Here is a 16,050-nt window from a genome sequence, read left to right as displayed (position 1 = left end):
TGAGAAGTTTGACTTCTTCGGCGTGATTAAAACTAATTTTAATTGCAAGCAAAAAATATTTAGTATTTTGATTAATGTAATTTCTATTTTTTTTACTACTACAATAACACTCAAAAATTGTAAATTTATAATGAAATAAACATTGTAAAATAAGATAAGGTGTGAATATGTCTCCTTCGAGCCACTTAATACTCAATTGGCCGTTTAACGAGTACTTTCATCAAGAGTTGAGAGAGAGAGTTGTTTTAACGTCACCCTGAGCGCACGCATCATACAAAGTCACTCTATTCATTTTTCATAACGATCCAAAGGAAGTATTCATAAAAAATTATAATAATACTCTGACGAAATTACAAAATTGACATAGCTAATACTTAAAATATTGAAATGCGACGTTATCACTTACAAGGATCTCTGACAGTTATGAAAACTAAGTACTAAGCTTATATGATATATTAAAATGATTATTATTTAAATATTTTTTGAACAACGTAATTACTGTTTCCAAGTGACAACTTTTAACACTTGGATCGACGATCCGAGGGTTAAAAGTAGGCCAGGAGCCTGGGGCACAAATTAATCAATTAATAATAAACTTTAACAAATAATTATTTAATTAATTAAATTATATTAACTATTCAATTTATACTTTTTGGTTTAAACAAAAATGTGTCATTAGCGACTGGATAGCTAAAATAGAAGCTATATATATATTTAAGTGCCTATTAAACACCTAGTAATACTCACGACACCATATATCGATATCTGACAGATAAGCTACGTAACTATTTTCATGCTTGAAAATTATGCAAATGTCCTAGTTTTGTGGTTCAGCCATTATATTTGATTTGACGGAAGACTAGCTGACAATGTATGAGATATTATGCCCTAGGGCATGGATAATATGGATCTACTCTTTTTTTATGACGTTTCCGGCAAACGGACAAGTGGGCCGTCTGGTAAGTGTTCACCAACAATGGTAAGTATCCATCAGTGGCATCAACGCGATAATTTTTTTAACCATTCCTTACATCACCATCAATTTAAAGCGTCAATAACGCAATGGTTTTCTGGGCCGCCCAGCGATGTAAAAAGTCCTAAGATTCTGACCACTTGGGCTATTGTCACTCCACTCCTAACACAAGTGATAAGATAAGGGGTAAATTGGAACATTAGTAATTCCATAATTAATTTGGGGCATTGCTAGTATTCCTATTAAAAAAAAACCTTGAGTACTAAGATGTTATGACCCTTGTAGCTGTTACACTGGCTCATTCCCCATCAAAGCGGAACACAACAATACTAAATATTGCTACTAATATATGATGAATGGATGGTTTTGTGTCCAGGCGGGCACAAAACCTTACCAAGTAAATTGTCTATTGCATCACTTCCATAATTCTATTTCATTCATTCATTAACAGCCTGTAAATTGCCCACTGCTGGGCTAAGGCCTACTTTTGAGGAGAAGGTTTGGAACATATTCCACCACGCTGCTCCAATGCGATTTGGTGGAATACACATGTAGCAGAATTTCGTTGAAATAAGACACATACAGGTTTCGTCACGATGTTTTCCTGCACCATCGAGCACGAGATGTAGTATAAAAAAAATTAAGCACATGAAAATTCAGTAGTGCTTACCTGGGTTTGAACCCGAAATCATCGGTTAAGATGTATGCGTTCTAACCCCTGGACCATCTCGGCTCATTATATACTACAGGATAGTACTATCCGACACGGTTGTTTATTTTTTTGTTGATTTTATATAACTATGTTATGGTAAAGTCTGACATAAATACTCGATGTATTATGCTTACTAGAGAGTCCTAACCTCAATATTTTATACGTTATATATTGTAAATATGAAAGATTAATTTGGAAATATACCACTTTGACCCCCACTTTATACTCGTATATATTTACATAGGACACGGACCTTCTCCGCTACACATTCCTTATCAACATAAATAGAATATTACATTAAAATTCTATTAATAGCCTTTTCAACTTTACAATTTGGATAATAACAGTATAGATATCTTGAAACTTTTTACACATCGTCGTTTGGCATTCAGAAGCGCGAATTTGAAAATTTTGGATTTTTTTTTTCTTCTTATATCGATAGTATTTATCTTATCCCTTCGAGATAGATCAAAATAATGTACTACAGTATTTAATTGTACACCTTAAAAAGGTCTTCAAAAAAGTCCGTCATGCTCTATCTCTTAGGGATGGCCCACAACAACCATTTTTTATTATTTACGAGAAATAATGGCTTATTTTTGAAGTGATTTTAAAGCTATTCAGCATTAATCCTTATCCAAACAATGTGTACCTGAAATACATTGCGAATTTAGTACACATCAAATTAAATATAAATTAAATGAATATTTTATATAGCGGTTTGTATAGTCTAATGACTGAAAGACTGAACGTTCTGAGACATTCTGTAGTATATTTAGAATGAGCATTGCATCCGTGCGAAGCCGGGGCTCGTCGCTAGTATACCAATAAAATAGACTTATAAATCCGTTGATATTTGATTTGTTCGTTGTTATATTTCACGCTATCGTCGTTAAGTTCTCTACAAACACTCGTAAATAAAATGTCTATATAAACTTCATAAAATATCTATGTAACATAAAACGATTTTAGTTATTTAACGGACTCATAGCAAGATAAACGTAAATCGAATTGTAAATTATTACAAGTTATTCTTAAGTAAATTACTAAATACTAAACGTAAGTAAAAATGTGTTAACATGTTGTTTTAAAAACTGAAAGTTCATTGAGTGCAATAAAATTTTATATTTTATAATATTGATTGAATTTTAGTGCGAAAGTGTAAGTGTTATTTATTTATTTAAATTTTATTGAATATTGATAGGTTATCTAAATAAAAATAAAAATATAAATATTAAATTATGCTTATGCTGTTTATACGATTTCATTTGTTCTGTTGACCACGTAACTGTTCTGCAACATCTACGTCTATAGGTGCTGCATTCATTTGATAAATTGATTTTCGTTTTAGGGTCATGGCCAGTAAAATCATCGGTCCAGACATAGGATTAATTTTAAACAACAAAACACCAGAAGATGTAGCGAAGGCCATGATTGAAAATGGTCGCCAGAAAGAACCATTCTATGTATTTAGTATTGATGAAGCATATCACCGCATACAGCATTTTAAAAAAATGATGCCTAGAATAGAGATATTTTATGGTATGTTGATTAAGACAATTCTTATTTTAATAATTGGATAATCATTGTGCGGTGAGGAGAACAGTACGATTCATGTCACATTGAGAGTTTTAGAAGGGTGCGAAGTGACACTTCTCTTTGTTAATACGTCAAAAGTACAGTCAATTTAATTTTATGTATTACTTGAACCTATGGCTTTACCAGCGCGTAATTTAGAAAACTTTACCCATACCGCAGAAATCGTCACCCCCTTTTTCACCCCCTCGAAAGACGAATTTAAAAACACTAGCGTTTGTTCTCTCCCGGGACTGAAACTACCTCAATACCAAATTTCATCTAAATCAATAAAACGTGAAGAGGTAATAGACAGAGTTACTTTAACATTTATAATAAAAATATAGCTATAATCAATTACAACGATGTCCTTATTGATATAATTGTTTTAGCTATGAAAGCAAATGACAGCGATAATATGCTGAAATTAGCAGCTGAGCTTGGATTAGGATTTGATTGTGCGTCACCTGGAGAAATACACAAAATATTAAAACTTAATGTATCACCATTGTACGTATTTCATTTAAATAATATTTTAAAATAATTCATAATACTGATATTCCTGCCGTTGATAAGTACAATTATATTAAAGTATATCTCTTTGTGTTAACTTTATAATTGACGACTAAAATTCTATCAGCTTAAACGACATAAAAGTTTAAAAACTTAGACTAAAACGTGTGTCTATGCAAACATTGACACACATTATAGTCCAAGTTTCACCTTTACAAAATTTAATGTATATTACTTTTTACAGGAGCATTATTTTCGCAGTACCAAGCAAGAATCCGGACTGGATGGTTTTCGCCCGAGATTCTGGCATTCGTCATACAACATTCGACACAATTAACGAGCTGAAGAAAATTAAGCATTATTGGCCTGATGCTAAGTATATATTATTATATAATTTAATGAGTAAGATATCGAAATTATCGCTGGAGAAAGCGTACTAAGACTTCCACTAAGAATAATTAATTAAAATGTTTACCACTTCAAATTTGTTGACCCATATTAACAAATTTATTTAAATACATGTAACATTGAACATGCAACTTTCCTCATCGAGTGTTAATAATTTTGTAAATTATTGACTATCGGACAAAATTCGCGAATGATGTCCACTGGATCACCTCGGCAATGAATACCCGATGACGATATATTCATTACGTTGTATTATTATCCACAGTCGCCAAACAGTACATCAATTAGTTGACTATGATGCTTTGTGTAACTTGCAGTTGACGTCTTTATTACTGTATCCAACACGCTGTCATGAGAGGAGTATTCATCGTTTTGATTGGATCTGTAGTCCATTATATTTGTCAATTCGTGCTATTAACTAATGCAATACCATATATTGACTCAATGTTAATCCATTTGAATCTCCATATAATTAACTTATGTAATTATATTACCGATACATAACAACTTTTATATGATAGCAAAGTAGATATAAAACGTGTATCTTCTCAAAGATCCGATTTCCTACCGTCTCAAGTATCACGCTCGACAGCGAGGAAAGATATGAGAAAACTTGCATGTCAGGTTGAAGAAATTTCGCCATCTGTTTATCAACCAACCTGTAGCAGAACAGGTGAACTCGGTGAACAGATTAGATTGATCAGGAGTGGAACATTTTACCTTTTACTAATCTCTACTATTTGCTCAAATTCTTAGTCAAACTTAAAATGAATCAGAATAAAGCCTTTTTTTGACATTTTAAATATTTTAGACTATTGATACGAATTAAAGTGGATGGAGAGAGTATTTATAAATTGGGTGATAAATTTGGCTGTGACTTCGAAACGGAGGCCGTCAATCTTTTAGAAGAAGCGGCTGCGTTAGATTTGAAGGTAAGGTAACCTTTAAAAAATAACGACGTAACTTATTATAGATATTTATAGTATCTAGCTATATATAAGACGATATTTTAACTTCAAAATGTATGTTACATTTCTGATATACTTCTATTTAGACTCATTTTTAATTCAGGTAGTTGGAGTGGCATTCCACGTGGGTAGTGGTTGTTCTTCAGCTGATAGTCATGTTATTGGATTGCGACAAGCGAAAGAGCTTTTTGATCATGAAGCCCGAGCAGGCAGGCATATGAACATTATTGATATAGGAGGAGGATTTTTGAGCGATCGAACTGACCGAATTGACCAGGCATGTAGTAGCTCCGTTTAAACGACCCCGTCTTATTTTATCCGACTTAATTTTTTAACATTTCGATATCCATTTGATGGATCGATTATTTCGAGATATAGTATAAAAAAATATTTGTATTTGTTTTATAAAAAAAAAATACTACACATATTTTAAATAAGATAATTTCACATAGTTGAACATCTTACAAGTAGTTATTTGAAGAAGATAGACAAACAAAGGAACCATCTGATAGTACGCGATCACTTTTGGCCATATACTGCGAGAAGTGACAGAACATTGTGTTCATGTTTACCGGTAGAATGTTTATTCGGTGAATCATTGTGAACCCTTAAACTTAGTTATGTCGGTAACTAAATTTTCAAAATAATATTTTACAATTTCAGCAAACGAAACTACAAATAGTAAAGCTTGTTCTGAAATCAATTGCTGGAGCAACACTTATTCAAATGTAGATACAATTTATTGGAAATCGAGTTCTGTCAATAGATATTCCGAACAGCGTCGCATTTTAATCAATCGCTTTCAAATTGGCGCAGAGATGTTGAACGTCTGATATTATTTGTATTATTTATAAACACGCATTTGCTACAAAATGGGACGGCTTTTGTTACTAATATGAAAACTTTTTTTTAATATAGGTATCCAAACTTATAAATGGTACTTTAGAAGAATTATTCCCGGACCCAAATATACAAGTTATCGCTGAGCCAGGACGATATATCTGTGATTCATCTTGCAATTTGTATTGTAGTATTAGCAATGTACGAAGGGTAAGATATCTGTTCATACTTGTACTATTAAGATTATACTTAAGCATCTCGTAGCACTTTGGGAGTGTAACCGAGACCTTTTTTATAAAATTGTTAGGCGAACGAGCAACTCATGTAGCGCCCACCTGATGGTAAGTGGTCACCACCACCCATACACATTTGAGCTGTAAGAAATTTTAATCATTCCTTACTTCTCCAATACGCCCTTAGGAACTATGAAATATCTCTCTTGTGCCTGTAGTTGCACTGGCTCACTCACCTTTAAAAACCGGAACACTTCAAAACTGCTAAGCAGCAATAAAGAGTATATACAGAGTATTGCTGTTTAGCGGTAGAATCTATGATGAATGGGTGGTAACTAGCTAGACGAGCTTGCACGAAGCCCTGCCTCCTAGTTTGCCCTGGCAGCAAACACTAGGACGCTCCCTTATGCCGTCAGGTTCATCCACCGCCATATAGCCACCTCTACTTCCTCGTGTATGCGTATCATGTACTCGTTGCTATTGATTATTAGAAAGAAAGTAAATTTTTATTAATTGGTTTTCTTTAATAATTATTTTTTTGCAATAACCTTTGAATAAGACTTGTAACATGTACCGGGCGGCGGGCGTCCCGTGAGGGTCACGTATTTTACTTCTCAATTATACTTGTCAATTAAAAAAATGTTAAAAATTATTTGTGAAATATTTGATTTAATTATAGGTTTTATACGAAAGCCTAATTCAAACAGAGTATTGTCTTAAATGTTATTATGTGATTGTAAGATAAGCACAGTTACATCGTTGTTAAACATCATAAATTTTGATATGAATAAAATGTGACGTTTGTTCGCTTTAATCAGGTCACGAAAGGAAATGAAATAGTGAATATGATTTATCTAAATGACGGACTTTTTGGAACCTTGAGATATCAAGAGCCGTGGCATACGGTGAAACGGTTCCAGGTAATTTATATTAAAAAAGAGCCCAATGGCTCATGACCCACTGGTCACAAGTTAGTGGGATGTTGATGTTAATCGATTATATCTGAGTAGACTGGAGTAGAGAGCAGTGCTATTCTCTAAGAACTCTCTTTCTATGTGACCAACTAGCGGTGATACTCCATTTTCTTATTTGTACCCTTAATTTAATTATTATTGTTATAGTGAATTTCACTTTCTGCTATATGTTTTGAGTTCTTACAGTATAGTTTTACAGTTTTATAATATATACTTCTCTTTTCAATAATAAATCATACGTGTGTCACAATTCCACAGTAATTTATAATACTTAATGTTTTAACCAGACACGTGCTGAAACTATAAATGAGAAGCCCGAAAGGACAATTCTCTGGGGCCCGAGCTGCGACTCCACGGATCGCGTGATGCAGAATGTGGATATCTTTCTGCCTCGCTGCACGTCATCTGATTGGCTGGTGTTTTCTACGCAAGGGGCTTACTCGTTTGGATTTGCAACTCCTTTCTCTTGCTTAGAAAAACCTCAGATACGTTCGGTTATTTCACAGAATTTATGGTAAGAGCGATTTCTATATACTATACAAAGAATTGTGCCAAATAATTGATGTGTAAATAAGTCTTAAGTCATCTGAAGTTTTAAGTATTAGCTATTACTCGTTTGATACTCAAAGTCTAATATAAGTTAATCCCTGCTGTGTAACGAGCATTGAGATGTTGACACATCGATTTATTTTTGTACTAAATACTCAATAATTATAACATATTTGATATGTACGGTATTCTTCATTTTATTAAGATGACTTTTTCTAATGAGTAGATGGGCGGTGGTAGTCACTTTCCATCAGGTGAGCCTCCTGCTCGTTTGCCACCTATGTCATAAAAAAAAAAAGATTATACGGCTGAAGATCACATCTGGTCCGGTTTATATCCTGGATAATTCTCAGAAGCAGCAGTACGCAAACACACGTGCGTAATAATATCTCCTATGCAGTCGACTAGTCCTTTGAAAAATGATATATCACTTTAAACCGATATCTGTCACTAGGGTATCATCATCATTATATAATATCACAATGACAACCTGGTTCTACATAACAGACTTTTTTACGCAATTTAATTTAAAAAAAAAAAAAACTTAGAAAATTGTATTTTTAATTTTATTTTTTTAATTCATTCAGAAAGCACTCGAGGCTCATCTTCGTCACGCACACTAAGTCATTTTGTAAGTACTAGCGTCACTCATACTAATGCAATGCCGAAAATAATAATTTACGTGGAGACGTGCCTTCGTGAATGAACAGAATTATGCTTATGAATGTTTTAGCGACTGTTTAGTAAACACTGTCTTTTGGGACAGGAGAAAAGTCATTATTGTTTTACTAACCATTCATATTTATCACCAAACTAAACTACTGTTATAAATGTAAATAAACATAAAAAAAATCAAAACCAAACTCATAAACCTCTAAAACAAAAAAAAACAAAAAAAAAATTACAAAACTATATTAAGTAAAGTTACCACCGATTCGGAAAGTAGATTGTACCGAGAAGAACCGGCAAAAAACTCAGTAGTTACTCTTTTCCTACATTTAAAATACAAAGTTATGTTAATTAAATACAATTATATATGTATATAATAGGTCCTGTCTGGAAGTCAACAAGTATTATTTATCATCTATATAATCTTGTATTGAATAATATGCCTTTGTTATTAATGTATATTTACTACATACCATTACTCCTATGTACTTATAATTACGTATGTATGTACATAAACTACAAATGAAAACATTTAAAAACATATATAAGCTAATTGAAATTCGAATTCGTATTTATTCATTAATTTATATGTTGTGAATACAGTGTGCATCCAGCCGTTCCTGTCGAACAACATTTTACATAGCATAATTAAATCGGAATCAATTTTAAGTATATTTAATAATGGGCGAATTTATAATTTCACGGACATGTTTAAATAACCTTATTGCACATCGATTCATTGTTAAACATTACTAAATAATATATAACACTGTAATGTATCCTTATAATTTTGAATTCCAATGAAGTGTCTACTATTATTACTTATATTTTCATATTAAATAAATATACTTAAAATTTAGTACAATTCAAGTATGCTATGTAAATCGTATTAAATATTTGCTGAGCTTAGGTAATTCCGCCTGAGTAGTTACTTAAACATCATTTATGATATCGTTAAAACCTATTAAATAGTACCTATTGTATTCCGGTTTAAGAGGTGAGTAATAACATCGACTCAGTTGTAATTTAAAGCATTTGCTGGCGCATCCCAGGTTTTATTAGCAAATAAAATAAAAAACAACAATTAGTAACAGACTGTGTATGTTAAGGTCTCTTCTCCTCATTGAGGAGAAGCTTTGACACAAATTAGGCACATGAAATTTCAATTATTTCCCGAGTTGGATATCAGAATCATCGATTAAGATTCACGTCTTCTAACAACTGGGCCTATTACGATACTCAGAAATACTCACGGCTAGCAGAATTAGGAGTATATATTTTTATAGCGCAATCGTCTGTACTCGATCTTATGTATAACACAATATAATTCGGCACATGTAAATAATTCCTATTATTGGTTAATTATTGTTGGAACTGATATTTATTTGACAAACAAATCTAATAGAGTAAATAGAGGAACGCTCTCATATCGCTCGTGGCACGAGGTGGCACTAATAATAATATAGGCAACAGGCTAAATATATTGATACACACAGCACGACTACAGTTTTAATAAGTTCTAAAAATTCGGTACTTTAATTTTTCGGAGTACCTTGTGTTCTTAACAAAAACAATTTAAGATTTTTTGAATAGTTTTGGAATGGCACTTCTCTTTTTGAAAAATAATAATGAAAAATAGATGAGAGTGATTTTTTATGATACGCGTGCAGGGTGACATGGAATATACATGATTAAGTCGCTCGAAATAGACGACTTCACGCCTTATCTTATTTTATAATGTTTAGTTTGTTCCAAATTTAAATTAAGAATGTTATAGGGAAAAAGAAGAAATTACATTTATTACAATAATTTTAAATTTTTAATTACATAGAAATAGTAAAATTCTCACACGCACACGTTTTATAAAAACCACTATTAAAAATGTTTGAATATTTATGAACTATTGAGGTCTTATCAGTGTTTTACGCATTGCTTTATAATATGAGTCCATACTTTAATATAGAAACCTATATAAGCCAAATACGCCTGAATAATATACTAATACATTCCTTAATGAAAATCAAACACGGCGACGAATCTACGTGGACAAACAAACACAATGGCCCTTTTTTTTTTTTTTCGCTGGAAAAGCGCGTTACGCGTTTCCCCCACATGGAAGTGGGGGGGTATGTGGGACTCGCCGGTGCCCAAGATGTTAGCGGCACACCGGAATACCCACTAAAAAACCAGCGGTACCCTCTCCGTCTCATCGGTAGGCGCCACGGGATCGCTTTCGCATGCTACCGTGACGCCCTGACGGTCAGCCCAGCTATGCGGGCCTCCAATTCCTAGGGGGGATTCACGGGGTACTGAGAACCCTCCTAGCCCCTGTGGCGCCTATTGAAGCGGGGGGAGAAGGTGCGCGTAGCGTTGTTTCCCCGGTCTTCTTCGGCGGATCGATTTTGCAGCAGCGTCCACCTCTCGCTCCCGTTCCGCTGCCTCCTTCTGCGACATATCGTTTTCGCAGAAGGAGCGCATTTCTGACCAACACGTCTCGCTACCGAGCATTGCGTTGATGATGCTCGGCAGCGAGAGGTCTCCGCCCAAAGACGCCACCAGGGAATGCCTCTGGGGCCCCCACGCAGCACACTCAGTCAGGGTGTGGTACGCCGTGTCCACTGACGCACCACACTGATGGCAGGAGAGTGACACCTCCCGCCGCGCTATCCCGTGCAGGTACTTACCGAAACATCCGTGTCCGGTAAGTACCTGCGTCATCCTGAACGTGAGTGTGCCACGCTTTCTCTTGACCCAGCGACTTAAGTGGGGACGAACCGCCTCCACTGTCGCCAGGCCTGCCGTGGGTGACCCCAGATCCTCCTCCCATCGGGCGATCAGGGCTTGCTGGGCTATGGCCCTGATCCGCCCGACCTCCGCCGACCCTGGACGGTCGCCGCCGTTCCTCGCCTCCGCCCGGAACCGGTACACCTCTGCGAGCACCTCCGCTTGGAGTTCCCAAGGTGGATCACCCGCGAGAAGTGTCGCCGCAGTCCATGACACCGTACGGTACCCTCTTATACCTCTCACTGCTATGACCCTCTGCGGTTTCCGCAAGAGGGCCCGATTGCCAGCGGTGAGGGCGTCTATCCAAATCGGGGCACCGTACAGCGCCATTGACCTCACTACACCGGCATATAGTCGCCGACATAGCGATCCCGGCCCTCCCACATTTGGTAGGAGGCGTCCCAGGGCGGCAAACACAATGGCCCTACTACTATATGAATACTTGACAGAAATTTGAATTGACCCAATGACTGAAATTGGTTCGATTCCCGACCTCAACTACAGTATGTGATGCCGTACAATTTAACCATTAGATGCCTACATACATATTGCCTGTGATAATTATCACAATGAACTATCAATTTAACCAAAAAAAAAATAATATTGTTAATAAAGGTAAAAATATGACTCATATGAAATAGTTCTTTTTTTGTATTAACCAAACCTTGCTTGTTTCAGGGATCAAATAAAAAATAGTATTTTCTTCAATTCGGATGAATTTACTGAGGAATATGATATTTCATCGCCGCTGCCTTCAACTTTACCGCGAATCACTAAAACGAGAAACATAACAGGCTCGAATTATACTTTGAAGATATAACGAGTAATAGATATGATAAAAGAAAAAGAATATCGTATAAGTTCATTATTTATGTATACTTTTTGTATATAGTTTTAAAAAATACATTGATTGTTTCGTCATTTTTCGTAATTTTAAAATACGATCTACTAACTGCGATCATATTGGACAAGGTTCAAGGAAGACGAAGTGTTAGTCGAAACAGAAAATCTTGGGTGAAAAAACTTCGCCAATGGTATGGAAAAGAACCCCTTAATTATTCAGAGCATTGTCATCGTTGTTACGAGTGGCCTTGATGATCTGACCTTCGAAAAAAGATGGCACTTTAAAACTCTAAAAAGTAAATACTGATGTTCACGTTTCGCATTTTATTTTAATATGATTCCTTAATAGTTGTTACCAACTTACTTCACTGGGCAAAATGTGAAGGAAGGATAAAAGAATAATAATCCTTTAATCATCTACAAACAATTTCGCGTCGACTGGATACGTTCAGTAGTTTTCACGTGATTGAAAACTACTGAACGTATCCAACACTGAACTGAGGCACAAAGACATTTTTTTTTATCTGTGCTCATAGTTCTATCGGTTATCTTCAATATCCAAATCTTAGACGTAAGAGAATTATTAAGTAGTATTAAGTCATTCAATATTTCACCGAATATTTATAAATCTTTATTTTATTGACACTAAATTAAGCCTATTTAATCCTTTTTCTATGTTACTCCGTGCATAGTGTTACATTCAATTTTTTTCTTATATACTATATTTTTTTTAAAAAAAGTTTTTATAAAAGTAAAAAGGCAAGGAGAATAAATTAACATTAAAGTATTATATCACTAGAAACTAAACTTTGTTTGAATTTTATTTAAATTAAGAAATATTATGCCAAACAATAATATGGTTTAAGACTTTTTACTAACGACATTAAAAAGGTATTTTTAAAAGTTGTGAACTTATTTCCGATTTCCGATTTCGAACTTGTAATTGATTGTTTTTAAGAGTCTGAAATATTTAATAAAACTGAGCAGCTGATTAACTTTAAGGATCATTGTAAAAGCAAATATTTCGCAATCGAAAATTTGAGTGATTTCTGTTTAAATCAAAATAATCTTTACTCAAGTAGGCCCTCATGCTGAATATTGTATCACTTTATTATAGGATTAAATTAAATGTAAGCCTACTACTGGTTCTCAATGAGACTCATACTGTACGGTGCTGAAAACGACTCAGTATTTTCTTTTTTCACCAGTTATTTTATTTTATATATTAACAGCCTGTTAATTTCCCACTGCTGGGCTTATGGCACCACGCTGCTCCACTGTGGGTTGGTGGAATACACATGTGGCAGAATGTCGTTGAAATTAGACACATGCAGGTTTCCTCAAGATGTTTTCCTTCACCGCCGAGCACGAGATGAGTTATAAACACAAATTAAGCTCATGAAAATTCAGTGGTGCTTGCTTGGGTTTGAACCCGAAATCATCGGTTAAGATGCAAGCGTTCTTACCACTGGGCCATCTCGGCTCTGTATAGGTAATGTTAATTCAATAATTATTATTTATCCAGATTGAAGATTAGATTAGACTAAGATTAAAATTTATTGATAGATCAAGTTAAAAATTAAAAGTGAAGATTATAATGCAACAAAGATTAATATTGTAGTAAAACAATTTGGATATAATCTTATTGTACTGATGTATTTTTTATGATATAGGTAGGCGGGTGATCACCATCGCCCATAGACGCTGCATGAAATATTAATCATTCTGTACATCAACAATGCACTAACAACGTTGGGAACTAAGATGTTATTTGTGCCTGTAGTTACACTGGCTCACTCTCACTTGGAACCGGAACACAACAAACACTGAGTACTGCTGATTGCTGACACAGAATGTAATTGCTACTTATTGGTAATAAGTGAAAATAATACAAGTAAATTATTGTTAACATTACTCCAATTAATCCAATTTTCGCTTTTGCCTTTTTAGAGTTTTGCTTAGTTATGTTTGAACAATTTCGTTTTATTTCTTCATATTCCACTCCGAGGGAAAGGAATGTTCTAAATATAAAATGTATACAAATACCAATATAAAACCTTAATATCAGAGCAAACAATTACTTAAATGGACTAAATTCCATTTAAGTAATCCCTACTTTAATACCAGACACAAGCTTAATGGGACTAAAATAAATCCGGTGAACATTATCATTAAATTACTTATATATTTGGAGACCTCATTCGAACCGTTCTTTGGTTTGGTCAAATTAGGTTAATGTGGCACACCTCGTGACCTTCATCTCAGTGTTAAGTGTTAAGACCGTACAAAATTTCTTTATTTCAGTAAAATGAAAACTGGTTTCGTAATTTTCAACAAAATTAACACTAAATTACTCTGAGATTTTAACTTACCCGCGTTAAAGGTTAAAGCGGCCCTTAGAGATAAGAGTACTTATAAGAGAAAGTTATATAAATAAAAATAAAATATGTATATATTTATAAAACACAAATTCTTAACAAGTTCGTAATACTTAACATAATTATTTAAATGAAGAAAAATTGAATCAATGAATTACCATTAGCATTAGCAGCCCGTAAATGTCCCACTGCTGGGATAAAGGCCTCCTCTCCCTTTGAGGAGAAGGTTTGGAGCATATTCATATTGAATGAATTAATATCGATAATATTTTTTTCGCAAGTTTTCTTGTTTTATTCATGAGTGACAAAAAAAGATTTCTTTTTTACATATTTTAATGTCTATTTTACGTCACGTTTCTATCTTACTAAATTTTTTTTTTAAAGTACTAAATTGATCTACATTGAATCATCTATACAAGGGCATTATATGGCAATTCCTATCCGACTCGTGAAACAACCGGCTTACGGTGATACCCCATTTTAATACGTGTATCGTACAAAAGTAATTTCTTGATTTTCTAATTCTTTCACATTTCACGATCGTTTTCTGTGGTAAGTTTTAAGTTTGTTCTTATAGAATAGCTCTACTGAGAGTGATTGACTTACCATTGTAATAGAAGCTATTTTTTCTTGGGAACATTCTTTTTTTATATAATATAGATAAGCGGAAGAGCAAATCGACCACCTGATGGTAAGTGATCACCTCCGACTTTTGGATTGGGTTTTTAAGAGACCATTTCTTACATCACCGATGCGCCACCAACCTTGAGAACTAAGATTTTATGTTCAAGCACAAGACTTGTAGTTACACTGGGTCACTGAAGATGAGTGAGTCAAACTGAAACAATAACACTGTTTTGATGATTAGCGGTAGAATATCTGATGAGTGGATAGTAAGTATTCAGACGGACTTGCATAAAGCCCACCACCAAGTAAAAAAAATCTAGTTATGTTTTCAAAAATAGACACAAAAAGTAGACACACTTATATTTATAAAAACAACATTAATAAAAATGCTTATATGTTTGTCTGCTACGCGTAAACTAAAAGCCGACTAAAAACTTCCTAGCCAAAAAGAAAAACAATTTATTTTCGATATATCTTTATCAACGTTCGAGCTTGTATAAAATAAATACACGATAACATCTATTTAAATCAAATTCAAAGCAATATACAGTATTATTATATTAATTAAAACCGAGCAAATATACTCGTAGCTATAAATGGAGTTCTTAGAACATTTCATTACGATTTATCCATTTATGGAAAGGCTCCACATTACACTATTCCGGGCGAAATATTGTACAAGGGTAATTTACCTTAAATGTGTTGGGTGCCGGGTCGAACTAATAAATGTGGAGATAGGGGTATTGATGCGTAAGGTCTCGGAGCTGAGTCAACCTAATTTATAAACAGTTTAACCCGACTAAAGGCCAATAAACCGTTTAAGCTTTTTTCGATAATTCTGATATTTCCCTTGATAAGAAGTTTAGATAGATTTTCAAAGATGAGAATGCGTCGAAACGTTAGTTGCCAACGGTTGGTCTTAAGAACATTCACAATAGCCGAGAAGTTTGAATGGTGAGTGTTAAGAGTAGCTGTGAAGAAAACTAAGATAATAAAGTCGAGTC

At 34.2% G+C, this 16,050-nt stretch overlaps 1 protein-coding gene across 2 annotated transcripts; it reads left to right on the top strand.

Moving 5' to 3' along the window:
* The first annotated feature begins 2,659 nt into the window (after positions 1 to 2,659).
* On the top strand, positions 2,660 to 12,722 carry LOC125077736 (ornithine decarboxylase 2-like). 2 transcript variants are annotated; one of them, XM_047689758.1, is made up of 11 exons: positions 2,674 to 2,744; positions 2,838 to 2,846; positions 3,037 to 3,227; positions 3,653 to 3,770; positions 4,018 to 4,149; positions 4,993 to 5,113; positions 5,253 to 5,426; positions 6,068 to 6,199; positions 7,041 to 7,142; positions 7,484 to 7,710; positions 11,877 to 12,722. In XM_047689758.1, the coding sequence occupies exons 3-11, from the start codon at positions 3,041 to 3,043 to the stop codon at positions 12,016 to 12,018; spliced, it is 1,335 nt and encodes a 444-aa protein (XP_047545714.1). In that variant the 5' UTR covers positions 2,674 to 2,744; positions 2,838 to 2,846; positions 3,037 to 3,040; the 3' UTR covers positions 12,019 to 12,722. The 2 variants fall into 2 exon arrangements, with proteins under 2 accessions (XP_047545715.1, XP_047545714.1); XM_047689759.1 differs by lacking the exon at positions 2,838 to 2,846 and having other exon boundaries at positions 2,660 to 2,744.
* The last annotated feature ends 3,328 nt before the right edge of the window (positions 12,723 to 16,050 follow it).

This window comes from Vanessa atalanta, chromosome 4 (genome assembly GCF_905147765.1).
Source record: "Vanessa atalanta chromosome 4, ilVanAtal1.2, whole genome shotgun sequence".
Taxonomy (NCBI): Eukaryota; Metazoa; Arthropoda; class Insecta; order Lepidoptera; family Nymphalidae; genus Vanessa; species Vanessa atalanta.
This window is presented reverse-complemented; position numbering and strand designations above follow the sequence as displayed.